Source organism: Ceratosolen solmsi, unplaced genomic scaffold (assembly GCF_000503995.2).
Source record: "Ceratosolen solmsi marchali unplaced genomic scaffold, CerSol_1.0 scaffold108, whole genome shotgun sequence".
In the NCBI taxonomy this organism is placed as follows: Eukaryota; Metazoa; Arthropoda; class Insecta; order Hymenoptera; family Agaonidae; genus Ceratosolen; species Ceratosolen solmsi.
This window is the reverse complement of record NW_011948461.1, coordinates 112464-130630: the sequence shown is the minus strand read 5'-3', so window position 1 is coordinate 130630 and position 18167 is coordinate 112464. Positions and strand designations below refer to the sequence as shown.

Genomic DNA, 18167 nt, shown 5'->3' with positions numbered 1-18167 from the left:
TAAGCTGTTCCCGCCACAGGTGGCGCACAGCTTCGCATAACCTCTATTTGGCGCTCTTACGCCCAACACTAGAGTCGACTGTACACGTGTGAAATAAACCCGCCAACAGTGCCGCGTTCAATTAACGCACCACAGCAATCATAACCTCCAGTGATAATATTTAATAGATTATAACCTGCTTTATACATAGGTAATTTATTTCAACACTACAAGATTATTAAGAAAACCAAGTTCATTTGTAATTCACCTTTGTAAATCAATTTAAATAAATAGAAATAATAAAGACTTATGTTAATTATTAATCAGTGCATTCACCCTTTACTTGCCCGGCAACCCCACATAACATCTAGTGGGTTTTATTGTTCTAAGTTAATTATTACACGTTTGGCTGACGAGTTGAATTGTGGAATTAATTTCCGAACAGAGTAATCTTTAATTAACATCGATATTTTAATATCTCAGATATTTTTACATTTTTTTTAGTAAACATTACTTATATTTATAAAATATAATAGTCACACTTTTTTTGTTACTTTAATTTAGATTTCAAATTTAATACAATATATAAAAATGAAAAATTTTAATGTAAAAAATAAAGATGTTTTCATTTTCAATTATATTATATTGTTTAGTTAGGGAGCATAATTATTTTATAAGTCCGGAGCTTTTAGAACTTAAGTGTACGATTAACAATAAAACCAAATTTCATTTCATTTACATACAGTTTTAGTAACACATTAAAAATACGATGCACAGAGAATCATGACCAATTTTCATAAACATAATGTCAAGCTAAATAAAACAGTAAGTCATTGCTTAAAGACTTTCATTTGATTATTGAAATAAAGAATTTTTTAAATATATTGTACATAGTCTATATTTATATACTCTCAGAAATGAATATAAGTTTTAGTTTCATAAAATTTTAATATGTAACTTACATTTTTATTGTTGTTATAAACGAAACCTGAATGTATGAAAAATTCAGAATTACTTTGAGATCCATAATGTATAAAAATTTGATCACCCATTTTAAAATTTTTCATTGCATAGCATTCGCAACAATTAGTATTCATATTAAAATTTGTTGTAATCTGAAAACCAAAGTTATTTATTTTGATGAAATTAAATTTCGTATTATTTAAAGTGAAAAATATTTGTAAAATTTGAATATTGTAATAAGAAACACTATCTTTCTTATGAACAAGTTCTTAAGAAATTTTCATGAAATTAGTAATATTGCACTATTAATTTCAATTTCAGTTCTTTTGGAATCACATGTTGATACCCTAAAGAATTTACTTGATTAATGAAGGATGGGATTAGTTTTTCGAATGTACAGAATACAGATTACATTATAGAAAACTTACCTAGTTATCAAATTAAGAATGCATTGTATAAATTATTGTTTCAACACGTTTAGCGGATATGAAGGGAATGAAGTTGTTATAAATTTTTTTTTATATTTTATGTCATATAAACCTAATGATATTTACAGACATTATTTTTAGAAAATTAATATAGTACGTGAAATATTTTTAATTTCAGTTGATTATCTTATCAATTAATTAATATATATTCTTTCCTCGAACCCTATTATGTCTCATAATAACAATGCGATATAAAATAATAATAGATAATTCAAATTATTATAATTGTACTGTAATTAATTATGTTTATTTAAAAATCTAATACTCTCGTTATTCTCAAATAATATTATAAAGTAATTAAATTTTCATGGTTAAACTTACTGCCTTTTAATCGTAAATTGTTTTGTATAGTAAAATTCTGGAGTAAAGCTATTTTAACAACCTATTTTTAGTAAACTAATTTAGCTGTTTTTCTATCTATAAAGGACTATATTAAATGATTTGAACGGTAGTTCCGCATATTAAATACAATATTTTATTATGCTAATTTATATAAATAGATGGACATGGAAGACCCATCCTAACTAAAGATATCAAAATAATCGATGTTACTTTTCTTGTAACATTGATTATATTAAAATAAGAACCAAGATACAAAGGCAGAACATTATAGTAGATATTTGAATTGCATGTTCTGACATAGAGCCCGAGAGTTTTTATGTATAGTCATGATAATCTATATTGGGATTATTAGATATAATGGTTTAAACTTCGAGATATACAGAGTTTTTTGGAAGTAATTATATAACTAACAAATATTTATGTTTAAGGCAGTTTAATTTCTGCATTAAATATTACAGGATAAAACATAGCTTTTTCGTCTGGTCTTGTTATATATGTTATACATATGATAATTTACATAGGCCAAACTGATATTATATATTATATTTATAATTAGTAATACTTTAAGTAATGGAATACATACCGTCGATTAATATAAAGGGTAATAAGTAAACGGAAAGTTATCAGAAGAGAATTACACTTATTATAGAAAATCTAGGAGAAAACTTGAAATATTACCTAAATTTATAATTAATTGGCAGTAATTTATATAGTGATTATAGTTCAAAATAGTTACAAACATTACACAATTTATAAGCTAGTGGTTAGCGATATAACGCGTTTCTTATAATATATATAATTACTTTGTCTAAATACTTGCGTTATTTATATCGAGTAATTTACAAATGATAGTAACATATTAGTCATATATTTTTTGGTAAGAAAATTTGGGATTTTCTCAAATTATCTGCCGGTTAATCGCTAATAATGGAAATAAGATTTTTTAAAGTGATGTAAATAAACTTAATTAATTTTGTAGAATCTATCTTGGATGAAGTGAGAATGAATAAATTTTATTTATATCATGGGGAAGTGGATTTGATTCATAAATTTGAAAAAAATTAAATTACTTTAAAGAAAAGTGGAACTAATATTTGCAAATTGTTAGGAACATGTTCGTTAATTGCAAACAGTATTACCTACGACTGATTATTTCATAATATTGCTTGCGATAGTACAGTAGATACAGTAGAACTATTTAGTATAGCTGAAGTCGTATATCATACAATTCCAGAGTAAATTTTTTTTTGATAGAATAATATAATAGAAAATGGCTGCTGATTTTGATAATTTCTAAAATAAAAATATTAATGTGTTCTTGAATTCTGAATTTTGTGTTTTAACATTGGTATTAGTAATCATGTTTATAAAATAAAAAATGGAGTTGATTTCATGAAAGAAAAAAATGTATTTAAATAAAGCAATCTTTATTAAATCTGATTCCATGAAAATACTTTATATTCATTGTTGACTAGTTTTTCAGGGTAGAAAAATTTACATTTTACCAAAATCCTTCTATGATTTTCGGACTTGATAAAACTATTATTAACGCTCTAAAAAGGACTTGAATAATCTATAGATAATGTGATATTAAAATCAAAAAGGAAATGCGAAAACCATATGTAACGAGTGTTATTTTATTATCCCCGGGAATATAATTTATATAAAATAAGCACACTAATTGAGAGAGAGAGAGAGAGAGAGAGAGAGAGACTTGATATGCAACTAAAATATAAAGAACCTGCAAAAAATTCTGATATTCAACTATTTCTTGAAATTATAACTATAAGTCATAAGGTTGTAGGTATTTTAAGAACAAATGGTAATGCGACAGTGACATGACTAATAGGGCACATAATAACATCCACAGGGAATAGGTAGCTACAGCTGGAAATTTGAGTGGGTCTATTATAGATTTAGAAATAAATACAGAAATTTATGTAATTGAATTCTCCTTTTTTCATTAAAATTTAATGAATAAAATTAATAAAAATATTTTCGTATTACTTGATAGCACAACAAACCACATAGATGGACAGAAAGACATATAGGGTATATGAATTATATATATATATAAATTTATTTTTATTATCAACTCAATTTAAAATTATACTTAAAAAATAGATATTTTATATTTTGAATTGCATTATAAAGATTAAACTCTTAAAATTTTAATTGAAATAAAATAGAATAATACCTACTTTTCCATGTTCATGATTACACAAATCCCACATTGGTATTAAGCTATGAATCATTTGTAAATTGTCTTCGCTTGGAATTATATTTTGTCTAGTCATAACGGTTGATACTGCCCATCTATAATATTTTCAAATATTTAATTAATTGTGATACTCTCCTGCATTATTTAAAATCTTACATTGATCTTTGATTAATTTATTTTAAAGTATTTTGTCAAAATTAAGCTCTTCGTAATGCATTTACTTGATTTAAACTATTTCAAATTCTTTTAGATTCATACAATATATATTTAATGAAAAATTGCTTTTATATTATTTTATTTATTTGATATAAGATTAAATTATTAAAATATAGAAATAACATAAATTATTTATAATTATAAAAAACGAAATGTTTGTAATTTATTATGTATATAAATTGTAAAATAGATGCAGCTTGTTTGTATTAACATTGTAGGTAACCAAGTAGGTAGTAAAGTAATTTTAAGATATAATAGAACAATGATTTAAATGCAAGATTTTTTATAAACTCTCATGCGATTACTTAAAACTAAATATCAACTTTTTGCATAAAATTTAATTTATAGTATAAAAATATAAAATATAACATTTTTTAAAAATAAAACATGTTTTAAATTTTTTAAAATTAGTATTTATCATTATATCTTTTAACCTTGTATTGAATTACTATTAACATCTTAATATAATTTTTCATATGACATTATATGTTGATATAAGATGCATGATTTTACTATACTGATTTCTCCATATATTAGTCTCATTCCTTCCTTTATTTTCTGTTTTATTAGTTTCTATTTTTAGAACAAGTATTTTAAGAATATTAACTTACCGGTACTCTTCATAACTAAATGTATCTCTCAATAATTCAGACACTGAATTCTTAGAATTTTGAAAAATTTTATTAAAATAGGAATATTGTCTTGCTATATTTCTGCATTGCTTTAATGCTGCATCTAAAACAATAGTTTTATTTAATGAAATAATGTTTTATTATATTTTTTAATACAGTTATTATTAAATATTATGTGAATCAGAATAAATTAGTAAACATCAATTTTATTCTAATAATGTTTTAAGATCTTTAAAAAATTAAAAATAATATTTATATAAAGATTTTTTCATATTTTATAAGTTATACTTCGTATTATATTAATAGTAATATATCTGTCTGGAAACAGACTAAAAAACCTTCCTGTGATGTTTGGTGGGAGGATTGCTGGCAAGTGGAAGAGGAAGGCGCATTTATTTAATATTAACACACAGCATATCTGGGTTTTTCTCTTTATTTACAGACTACACAATGAATAAGATTCTAAGATGGTGCTGGGAATCTGAGACCTTTTTCGCTTTTTTTTACGTGGCGATGGTATTCACTACCTACAGCAGTTGGAGATGTAAATCTCTGGTACTTCTTTGAGTAGTGCCACGTGTTCGTAACGTTTCAATATCTGCCCTTATAGCAGTAACGTATAATACACTTATGGCCGTTCGCGGGACCTCCTTGCTATAATAGCTGCCCTTATAGCTGTAACGTATATTACACTTCTGGCCGTTCGCGGGACTCGTCTTTGTTCTAATATCTACCCTTATAGCCGTGACGTATACTTCACGTGTCGCCGTTCGTGGGACCTTGGGATTTTATCTCTGTCTCTTATAGCCGTGACGTATATTTCACATGTGGCCGTTCGCGGGACCTCCTCGTTTTTTATACCTGCCCTTAGAGCCGTGATCTATATTTCACCTGTTGCCGTTCGCAGGACCTCCTTGTTCTAATATCTGCCGTTATAGCCGTGAAGTATATTTCACCTGTGGCCGTTCTTAACAGAGCAGTGCGAGACTGGCGTTCTTGCACTTTTAATATATGGTTTTCCTTTCAATTGACTTCACGGTAATTTTATTTGTCTCACCTAATTCTGTGATGAGTGTGTTGGTGGTGTGCCTCTAGTTTAATATTCACCTTTGAATTACACTTAGCACTCGCGTCTGCTTAGATATAGCGCACTTAAATGGTTATAAATCCTTATGGCTTCACTGTTGGCTTATTAGATTATTATATAGAATATTATAATAGATGCAGAGTTTGGCGGAATCACGTGCGTATATTATAATTAATTTACTGGTATGTGGAGGAGTTTAGTAGTTGTGTGGTTAATAACTGATAACTGATTGATTGAGAAATACTGATGACCGATAACAGATATGAACAATTGGTAAAGGTACAGTGGGCACCGGTGAACGGCGAGCTCCTCTTAAATATTAGCGTGGCAGCTTGCAATGCTGTTAGCAGTGCTTGGGCTTGTTGATAGGCCGAATGTCTTGATGACATCAGAACGAGGTTATAGAAAATTCGAGAAGTCGAGAATGACACAGCCTTGGAAGGTTCGAGAATTTTCAATTGTTGTTATGCCGAAATATTGTAGAACGATAAACAATAAGGCGTAGACTAATAGAGAATTCGTGGAAGCAATGTTTACAAATATAAGCATTCACAAGGATATACTTTCCCCTTTATACGATTTCTTCCAAATTGCTTTAATCCCAAACAATATCTATTATTTCCTTTTAATATTTTAGATTGAAAAATATTATGTCATATTTTTACAAAATATTATTTATATTTGCAGATTCGTACTTGTTCAGTACCTTATAACTAATAATTCTTGTATCAAAATATTGCAATATTATTGAATTATCAATATATTTAACAAACTGGAAATTTATCAACTTATAATGCCTGTTATCAATGCCTCCAATGATAATATCTATTCGCTATCCTTTTTATAGTTATGAATAAAACATTATTTATGTTAAAAGTAGCAATAATATATATATATATATATATATATATATAGAGAGAGAGAGAGAGAGAGAGAGAATATGGCTTATCTGATTAAATATATTTAAATGTATTTTTAATTTAAATATTTAAATATTAATTGTTTCCAAAAAATATCATATTATTTGTTTAAATCACTTCTTTTTTACACTAAACTACCATAATTATCTCTATTGAATAGCCTAATATATACAAAATAAACTACAATAAAAGTGAATAAAATAACTTCTAAATATAAAAACACACGATGCAATATTTGACAATGTCACAAGTATTTCAAATATAATTAGTAAAAGCCATAAATAAAATATTAAAACTCAGTAATTAAGCTACAAATATAATTATACAATCGCGCTTTAGTCTGTGCATCAAAATCTTTTATGATACTTTGATATTTTAGTTCAGTGTATTTACCATTCAAAGTCACCTAACCCATCTAACCTAAAGTGAACGATGAAATTTTATTATTCAATGACTATAAATATATTAAATCGTTTAAATCAGTTACCCAAAATATCACATACTACAATTAGTAAAAAAACTTATAACAGTCATTTCTAATAAATATAAACCAATGTTAATATAATCAAAATTTAAATTAAAATTTTTAATTTCTCTATATCAATCAATATATTACAATAATACTATCAAAACGCTCTAATATTATTGCTTAGTTTATATATTTTTATGAAAATGAAATTGTATACAATATATAATTGGTATTTTTAAGATACACAATTTTGTAATAACATTAGTACTGTTCGGGATCGATGCAGTTTCCACGAATTTTAGAAAAAGAGGTCACACGCCCGTTCGGATCAGGACGCGGACTCGGGCGAATGTTTATAAACGCAACACGACAAACCCGAGCAAGTTTTACGACATGAAATCTAATATACTAAAAGATCACGCGAAGGAAGAACGCCTACGAAACCTCTAGAAGCATCGTTTTCTAACGCCACAAAGAAGTTTTCGGTATAGCGATAAGCGGCGGCACTGTTACCGGCGTTGCATCCTGCTGCATGTATATTTAAGGGCAGCTCGCCATGTGGCGATGCTCATTGTAATCCTTTTTCGCGCTCACTAAATTGTAATTGCCGCTCAGTGGTTTAGTATATACTATGACGACGACATGTGGCCATAAATTCGGCAGCTTAGTAAATAATATACGTGTTCATTATTAAAAGGAAATCGGCAGATTTAGTAATGTTTTAAGTGAAGCCAGTTGGAATAGTAATCAAAGGGGACATCAATTACGCAGCAACTAACACACCTTGTCTGCAGGTGCAAGGTACATTTTTTATATTAATAAATAAGCTAGTCACACCTCGCACACGAATAAATTCTGGTTCTCTCGGTCGAACTAACGCTTCGACCCTGTACAGGCCCACTAGGAACTGACACAATCGACGGACAACAATATAATGAATAATCGACTACAAATACATTTCATTAAGTCCTTCAAGAGCACGAAGGCTTATCATTAATTACTCTTGTACGTGACTAGTCTTTCTACTGCTCCCATAAATAATTTAAGACATAATTGATTACTCAACAAGTTCCATTAAACATCTTACACCATATCAAGTATAGTTATTCCAAATATCAAACATACTTGATTCAAACACCTCATGAGCATGATTGACTACACCTGCTGATATTTACAACATCAGCCTAACTTCAACTTCGAGATACAGTCATATCCATAGAATCTACGATAATCAAGACTACAAGAACACACCCTCATTACTACAATAGAATAATCTTTTCTCAACAACATTGCAATATAATTATTATAATTATTAACAAATAATAAACATTGTTTTACTAAAATACATAATATTTTTCAGCCTTTTCACTCATTATTTCCTTTAAAGTTATCCTGACGAGAAACTAATCCACTGAACTATTGAATTGACAGTTCGAGCCATAAACTAAACCCTTAAAATCGAATGAGTACAAAATTAAAATTGACCTTTCTATTATAGTTAAATAAAATAATTCAATTTGTAAAAAGAAAAATGTTTATCTTTAATTTTTATAATACTTTTGAATATACTTAAAACTAAACATTATCTAATAATTTGTTACCAAAATTCGGACTGTCTTTTAACTCCATCATATCATTAATATTCATGTACAATACTGTATTGTAATTCTTAGGGAGAATATTTAAATAAGGTTTCCACTTCGATTGTTCTTTATTTTTTTCTATTAAAAGAGCGATTGCTAAGCCTATATACGGCATATTTTTAATTAATATATCATTTTGAATATCTTTTATTTCAAACGCCGCAGTGTGAACATTAAAAATTAACTTTCTTGGGATTTCAAGGATGATGTCGTTCTCTTTAAACTCAATTTCAGCTTTTAATCCTAAATCATAATTAGGAAATTCACAAATGCTTATACCATACATTTTAGCATCATGTTGTTTTAACCAGCTGATAAATTCTTCAATTACATCGATTCTTTCTAAAGATTTCACTTCTGTTTCTTCTAATTTTTTAATTTTTTCTAAAATACTAGATATTTCTAAATAGTTATCCCATATTCGATTTAAATACGATGGATCACTGCAAACTAAAACATAAATTATTTTAAATTATCAATGATGAAATTTTCTAAACATTACAATAACAATATAAATAGTAAATATAAAAAATATAATTTTTTCATAGTAATTTTTAAATACATTCATAAATAATGAGTATTTAAAAAATAATTATAACTAACACACTTATTTTTCTTTTTGCAAATCTAAAATTATGGAATATAACATTGAACTAGTCTTTTGCTAAAATATAATGTATATATAAGCCTATAAAATTATCATTATTATTAAATAAAAATATCATATAAAATAAAAATATCATTATTAAATAAAAATTGTATTAATAATTTCTTTTTCAGAATATTCAATTCTATTTCATTTTGTTCTGTTTTTATTAATTAAAACCTGTATAAAATTATAAACGCACATTAAAAAAAAATCTAATAATTAAATTATATTTTTCAAAAAAAAACGATCACATTAAAGATGATGAGAATATAACTAATTTCATACGAATTATTAATTTTTTAAAGAATGATAATTTAGGCTATAAATTTAGGGTCTATCTGAATTTATGCAATTTCTGAATCAAATTAATTTTTGATTTAATATAAAATCTTATGATATATTTATATTACTATTTCAGAAGTTACTATGAATTTGATATTCAATGGCAAAAAATTACTAAATTAGCTAAGTAGATTCAATTTCAATTTTTATTCATTGTTTTATAAATAAAAACTAATAAAAAATAAAAAATAACTACTGAAATCACAATATATTAGTATTGAACATATATTATAACACATTTATTGATAAATATATCCCGGCAAATATAGGTTTTGCAATATTTATAACTATATATACTGAGGTGTTATTTTTAAGTGTTAATTCTATTTGATATAACTTATAAATTCTCTAAAAATTCAGTGGAAATTCTGATCTGATATTAATAATTTTATATATATTATAACCTAATTTTTTTCACTTCAAGAATATATTATAAAAGTTCTGCGTTAACGCTATGCTGTTGTTGCCGTAATTCACATTGTAAGAGAAAAGCCTAATTGTGATAACAGATAAATGAAGTATTGGTAACTTATTATAATTAGTAAATATTTTATTTAATTATTTATATTTTACATATCTATTACATATTTTTAAAAATGAATAGAATTTCTTTGATAATCATATTGCAAATATGATTGTCATCAGTAAAAGAATAATAAAATACGTTTACGTATTGTTAACGTTTTTCTTTTCGCTAGTCGTTTTTTCAGTGTCCTAATTTCATAAATTGTATATTTTATTATCTGAAATATCAGTGCTAAAACTATTTTATATGAGATACCAACGAAAATGATTTCATATAAACAATATCAGATAATATCAGATAATATACGTCTTCTGTAATGTAACTGACGCTTCGATAATTCAAATAAATGATTTTATTTTACTAAAATATTGATAAAAAAGTTATTAAATTTTTTACAAATTCAATTTAAAGTAATTTAATAAAAAGCGGTCTGTTTAGAAATTTTGTTTTGACATATTAATAAAAATCTATTTTGAAGCAAAAGTTTTGTTACAAATAAATTACTTGTTACTTGTATTTTATTGGCCTTAATCTTCATTAATATTTATAAAAAAAAAAAATGTAAAAAAATTGCAATAACATAAAAATGGTGTTTAATACATATGAAACATGTAAGGCAAGTTTTATATTTGTTGAACAATTGAATGTCTAATTGATTTCTATAAGTCATATAACCGGTTAACAAATAACAATTAGGTATGAAAAATTTATTAAACCATTTTTTAGAAACAAATATCTATTAATACTGCTACATTAATATAATTATTAAAAAAAATTGAATATTCATTACTATAAGTTAGAAAAATAGATTAACTGCAAGAAATATATTTTATTATTATGTTAAAAAAATGGTTGAGGCAATCATTATAGGTGGTAATATCTGAAAGAAGTATAAATGATAAAGTAATTTTTGTTACTAGATAATATTTTTTTACAGAAGAAAATCGGAATGTCTCAATGTACACAGGATACTATTAAATTCTATATATTATATATTTATATATAATATATAATATAAGCTCTATATATTAAGAATGATGAGCGATATAAACTATTTTATATTAAATTATTTTAAAGTTATGCTAAATATAATGATAGTATTATAAATGTAAGACAGTCATTACTATTGCAAATACAGGATATTTTTGCTGTATGAAAATCAGGGTGTAATAAAAAACAAATTAATTACAATTAACAGTTTTGAATGTTAAAATATATTGTAATGCATTATCAACTCGATTACTTATATAATTATAATGAATTTATAAAATAAAATATTAGTAAATTGTTGCTATTATTTATTATTATAATAATTCTATGAATTAAAAATCAATAAAATCATGATTTTACTTGTTATTAACAAATTATTGAGTTGTATTAAATTATGTAGAATCCATAGAGCCATGAATGTGTTTAATTCTATACTATTTATAATAGTTTCTCACATCTCTTATAGCATTTGTTTAACTGAAAGTTAAAAATTGTACAATAGAAAGCTATGTTTTGCATGGATTCCATAACACAACTATTGTCGAGTCATATTAATAAGTAAATAATATTTACTTAAGGTTTACAGATTAAAAAACAGATTCTTATCTGGTTACAGACAAGATGGATGTTGAAAAAATCTTCTCTACACCTAATGAAGTTAGGAAATTGTTTATAGATATTTAAAAACGGAATACGAAATTTCATGGATTATTGTTTTTATTAAGAAATAGTTTAATCAAAATTATATAATATATTTATTACTCTTTTATGTTAATGTATTCTAAAAAAATATATAAAAAAGAGAAATGTTGTAAGTAACTCATTTAAATTTCTTCTTATAATAACATACTTCGGTTTACTATTGAATAACAATTTGAAATTATTCTTATTTAAATACCATAGAATATTTGTTTTTTATTTCCTTTATCTTTCTGCTGACATTTGGACATAATGTCAATGATTAATATAACGTAACTAGAATTGTCTATAGACAATAATAAATTTATAATTATTAATAAATTAATATTTCAAAAAATTCGATTGCGGAGTTGTAAATTATAACAATGACTAGAAAATAAACCAGTAAACACTTTCATAGATACAAAAATAAAATAATTCAAATATTAATTATATTCTTTACTAATGAATAATTCCGAAATTATAAACGAGAGTGAATTTCTTTTATAAATTATTCATATTTTTTATATTCCAATATATTTGCAGTAAAATATTTAAATATTTTCCACAATAAAAGGAATAGAAGCCAAAATATGATTTTTAAAAATTTAAAATTATTTCCTAAACATTTGGGAATAGCATATTTTATTAAGATATGAAAGATGACAAATAATCATTGTTCGAAAGTGATGTTATTTTCTGGCTCGAACTGCCAGTGTTTCTATAGCTTTAACAATTTGCCCCCCGTTCTAGCAGATCCTTGAGTGGAAGTCAAGTGAAAGGGTTATATGAAGGTGTATTAGGTGCAAACTTCTGTAACATATAATTTATTAACCATTACATTTATAACATGCATGGTTCACTTTGTTGTAGTCGTGAAGATGTCGTTGCTGTTATTGATGTCAGCAAAAGATGTTGAATGTTGGGTGTGTGCTGATGTTGTAAGGATCAGCATAACTAGTCGACCATGCTCATGAGATAAGCATGGGAAGATGGTAACGGTAATCAGTAGTGCTTAGCAGGAAGAGTAAATTATACTTAAATGGAAGAGAATACCAAAGTCTCTGTGGTAGTTGTCACGCAAATCGACCATACTTCAAGGGGAGTATGGAATTATTAGAAAGCTAGTCACACGCAAGAACGATAGATGATAAGCCTTCAAGTACGGAAGGACTTGATACAACGTATTTATAGTAGACTATTTGATAAACTGTAGTCTGGCCTTGAGAATACAATTAAATTGTATTGGGTGAACGTACGTTCTCTAGCTTGATCAGCCTGAGAGAGCGTAATGCGCCACCTGTATCGACTGTAGTGGGGTGAACGTACGTTCTCTGGCTTGGTCAGCTTGGTAGAGCGTATTGCGTTACCTGTGTCGACTGTTGGAGTGAACGTACGTTCTCAAGCTTGGTCAGCCTGAGAGAGCGTATTGCGTCACCTTTTTTGGCAGACTTTATATGAAACGTATTCGCACGTGGGTGACTAGCTTGTACAAATAATAAAATGAATGTACCTTATGAACTACTGACAGGGTGTGCTGAATGACTGATAGGCTGACGCACTTTATTGATTACAATTTTGATGGCTTCACTGTTTTCTTGTTGTTTTCTTGTTAGTGTATGTTTTATTTGCACTTCTAGTGGGATAATTCACGTATTAGGCTGATTGCCAAGCATGTGGCTAAAATTTGTAGTTACAAATTAAACTGATACTAGATGGATTTGAAAATACACTGGTGGTAATAACAGATGACCGATTGATACAGAATGAAACTATAAGCCTGTTGAATACGCGCACGGAAACCGAAGGCTTGATCGTTCCGTAGCGGCTCTGCTGACACTTACGGACTGTTCCATGGCGGTCCTGCTGAGGGCAGGCGAAGTCCAATGCCATGGCCTCTTCTGGTAGAGGGTTCACTGTTAGATCGGTTCACTGCGGTCGGGTCACGGCAAGAGGTTCGCAGCAAGAGAAGTTCAGGAAGAGAGCGAGGTACGCCGCGTGCTTGCCATATATATCCACGTGACGGCTTACTTAGCTGGCAAGAAGGCATCACTGTTGCTGTACTGGAATCTTACATGAGGCGTAGAAAGAAAAATCCAAGAGTTCCGAGAATTCGACGAAAAAAGACAAGATGAAATAACTTCAGAGAATTCCGGGCGATGTTATAAGTCGAAGACCATATAAACATCGTGGGCCATTTGAAACCAAAACATAACACAAGTATACGAAAATTCTTGTCCAAAGTATTTACAGAAATCTGAGGTCTAAAAAGCCGGCGATGCCGACAATCGGCGGTCATAGAAATTGCTTCAATCCTGAACAATCATCAAGGTGGTATTTTAACTTTAAAAAGCAAAATAGGGTTATACTTGAAGAATAATAGATTTTATGCAAATGATTTTTAGAAACAATTACATTTTATATTCGTTTATTAGGATACAATATAATTAATTACATACAACAAAATTAAAACTCTTGTTTCTGAATTACAGTATGATGAAAAATCGTGAAATTTCAATTTTATTCATTCTAAAAATATGTTGCAATTTGTCTTTCATTTATTAAATTTCGTATATTTTAATAATTTCAAAAATGTTCAATATTTATGACAAGATTTAGAAATTTTGATAAACATGTTCGGGATTGATGCAGTTTCCACGAATTTTAGACAAAGTAGGTCACCTGCGCTGTACGGCACACGGCACGCGCGCTCGGGGAGTTAAGAAGTTTTCGGTATAGCGATAAGCGGCGGCACTGTTGCTGGCGTTGCATCCTGCTGCATGTATATTTAAGGGCAGCTCGCCATGTGGCGATGCTCATTGTAATCCTTTTTCGCGCTCACTAAATTGTAATTGCCGCTCAGTGGTTTAGTATATACTATGACGACGACATGTGGCCATAAATTCGGCAGCTTAGTAAATAATATACGTGTGCATTATTAAAAGGAAATCGGCAGATTTAGTAATGTTTTAAGTGAAGCCAGTTGGAATAGTAATCAAAGGGGACATCAATTACGCAGCAACTAACACACCTTGTCTGCAGGTGCAAGGTACATTTTTTATATTAATAAATAAGCTAGTCACACCTCGCACAATAATAAATTCTGGAAATTTATATTCTCTCGGTCGAACCAACGCTTCGACCCCGTACAGGCCCACAAGAATAGGTGGGGCAAACTTACGTTCTTTCTCAGCTGAACCAACGCTTCGTCTCTGTACGGTCTCTCTCTCGGTCGAACCAACGCTTCGACCCCGTACAGCCCCGCAAGAATAGATCGGGCAAACTTACGCTTTCTCGAACTAACACTTCGAAATTGTACAGGCTCGCAAGAATAGATCGGGCAAACTTACGCTCTCTCGAACTAACACTTCGAAACCGTACAGGCCCTTAAACAGTCGACAGATGATAGAGCACGCTCTCTCGAATTAATACTTCGTCATCGTGCATTCCCTTAAATAGTCGACACAAGTGACGCAATACGTCAAGTACATTGTCAAGGCCAGACAACAATAGATCGACTACAAATACATTTCATTAAGTCCTTCACGAGCTCGAAGGTTTATCATTTATGACTCTTACCTGTGACTAGCCCTTTCTACTGCCCCCATAAATAATTAAAGACACAATTGATTACTCAATAAATTTCATTAAACAGCTTACACCATATCAAGTATAGTTATTCATACATCAAGCATACTTAATTCAAACATCATCTTCTTATGCTACCTCTTGAGCATGATTGAGTACACCGGCTGAGATTTATAACATCAACACTACCTCAACTTCAAGATACTCAGTCATATCCATAGAATCTACGATAATCAAGAAAGCAAGAAAACACTGTCATTACTACAATAGAATAATCTTCTCTCTCCACAAAAGTGCAATATCATTATAATAATTTACTAAATAATAAACATTGATTTTACTAAAATTACATTATATATAATATGTTTTAGCCCTTCCACTTATTATTTCCTTTAAAGTTATCCTGTCGAGAGACTAATTCAATGAACTATTGTATTAGTAGTTCTAGCCATAAACTAAACCTTTAAAATCAAAGAACTTATTATATATATTATGAATATGAAAATAAATGATAAGAAATTTATATATTATATGATTTTTGCAGAAGTTAATTACTATTATTAAAAAATATCAAATTATTTTTTATTAATGAAAATAGAATTGAAAATTAATAAAGTTGTTAACATATTTATGCTAATGCAAAACATGAGTTTATTACAAAAAAAGAAATGATATTGATGTTATTTTATAAATAGAAAAATATGCAATTTTGTTTGAATATAGAAAATTTATAATTTTTAATTTTTATTTAATTTTATTATCTGAGAAATAAAAGATCCATCCGATGTCATACATTCTTCTGGAGTTATGAGTTATGAATACTATTGCAAATATGAAATGACATATTTAATTGCATAACATATGTATAATTGTGACAACTGACAGTCTTGATATTTAGATTTAATGGAAAATTACTATATTTAAAAAACAATCTAATATTACACCATTGAACTATATATTCATTTTTCACTTGTAGGCTTTATAAACAATTATATTATTTGTAAAAGACATATAATCTAAATATATATATAAATTAATATCACTATGTATTGAAATAAGTGTGTATATGATAACTATAAAATGATTACTCAACAAATATAATTTCATAAATATAGTTTTTGTAAAAAGTATGTTAAACAAGATTGTAGAAGCAAAATATCATCAAAGATATCATCAAAGTATTAAGAACAGCAATTTAAAGTAAAGATAGATTAAGAACAACAATTTATAGTAATAAGGTACTAGATGCTAAATAAGATGAGCAAATTTTGTGCAAATCTTTATTTGTTTGATTATTTATTGGAATCATCTACAAGACTACATAAATATGCAAAATTAAAAATAATTTCATATAAAACTATCCGTGATTTAAAAAACATGTAAAATTATATAAGAAAATAATTTACCAATTACAAGATTTAAAAGAAATTTTGTTTATAGTCTCGTCAGAATTTATTTAAACAATAATGTTTTGAATGATATTATTGATTTCATGTATATAAAAAATGTATATAATTAAACACAGTTTAACAATAAGTAGAAAAACAAAAATGTAATGACTGGTATAACAGTTGTTAATTAAGTTTGATATTTATTATAAATAAGAAAGAAGTATTTTAAATATACAGTTATTATTGAACTTATTGATTAAATAAAAATTGATCTGTAATTTTCTTAATAATGTGTATTTATTTATATTTAAATGAAATTTATAAAACTACTTAAAATTAAGAATTATGAATTGTATGTTTGAAATATATTTATAAAATAAAATTAAAGAATAATTTTATAAATATCTCTCTCAAATATATTAAATTTCTATAATTTCTTTCTACTAGAATTTCATTAACTATAAATTTGAAAAGAACTTTTATGTCTCAATAAAAAAGACGTTAATTTATAATTTATAATATCTATAAGAATTTGATCGTTTCTATACTTCTGAAATAAGTAACACAACAAATTCTATACACAGCAATATTAATTTTTAATTTATCAATTTTTGTTTGAAATTCTTTAACATTGAATAACTGTTGTGTAATTTTAAATTCATATATATATGAATATATATAATACATAGTAAATTTTTTATACATTATTTTTTATATGTTATGCAATTTTCACTCAATATTTATATTGAAGTTGAATTATTAATTGAAAATAAACTATATTTAATTTTAATAAATACTTTAGTAAATGAATGATAATATTTATAAGTAATTATGATTAATATTTTGTTATTGTTATAATATCTTTTATAAATGTTCAGAGATATAATTTTTATTAGATACAAATTTAAACATTTACATACTATGAAACAGCTTTTCACATTCTAGATTAATTTGATTTGAAAAATCACGTTTTTTATTACAATTTTTTTCCCCCATTTTAATTACAATATATCCTTATTTCATGAACAAATATATATTTTGAA

General features: G+C 27.0%; 1 protein-coding gene across 1 annotated transcript in view; it reads right to left on the bottom strand.

Annotated features, from left to right (window-relative positions):
- The window catches only part of Setd3 (SET domain containing 3), a gene marked incomplete at its 5' end in the record, with an annotated part of 27165 nt that extends 9084 nt beyond the window's left edge, over nucleotides 1-18081 (bottom strand). The window contains 5 exons of the mRNA XM_011505521.1: nucleotides 942-1094; nucleotides 3974-4088; nucleotides 4821-4944; nucleotides 8919-9410; nucleotides 18045-18081. Coding sequence (XP_011503823.1) covers nucleotides 942-1094; nucleotides 3974-4088; nucleotides 4821-4944; nucleotides 8919-9410; nucleotides 18045-18081 — 921 coding nt within the window. The remainder of the gene's footprint in view (nucleotides 1-941; nucleotides 1095-3973; nucleotides 4089-4820; nucleotides 4945-8918; nucleotides 9411-18044) is intronic.
- Between the last annotated feature and the right edge of the window lie 86 nt (nucleotides 18082-18167).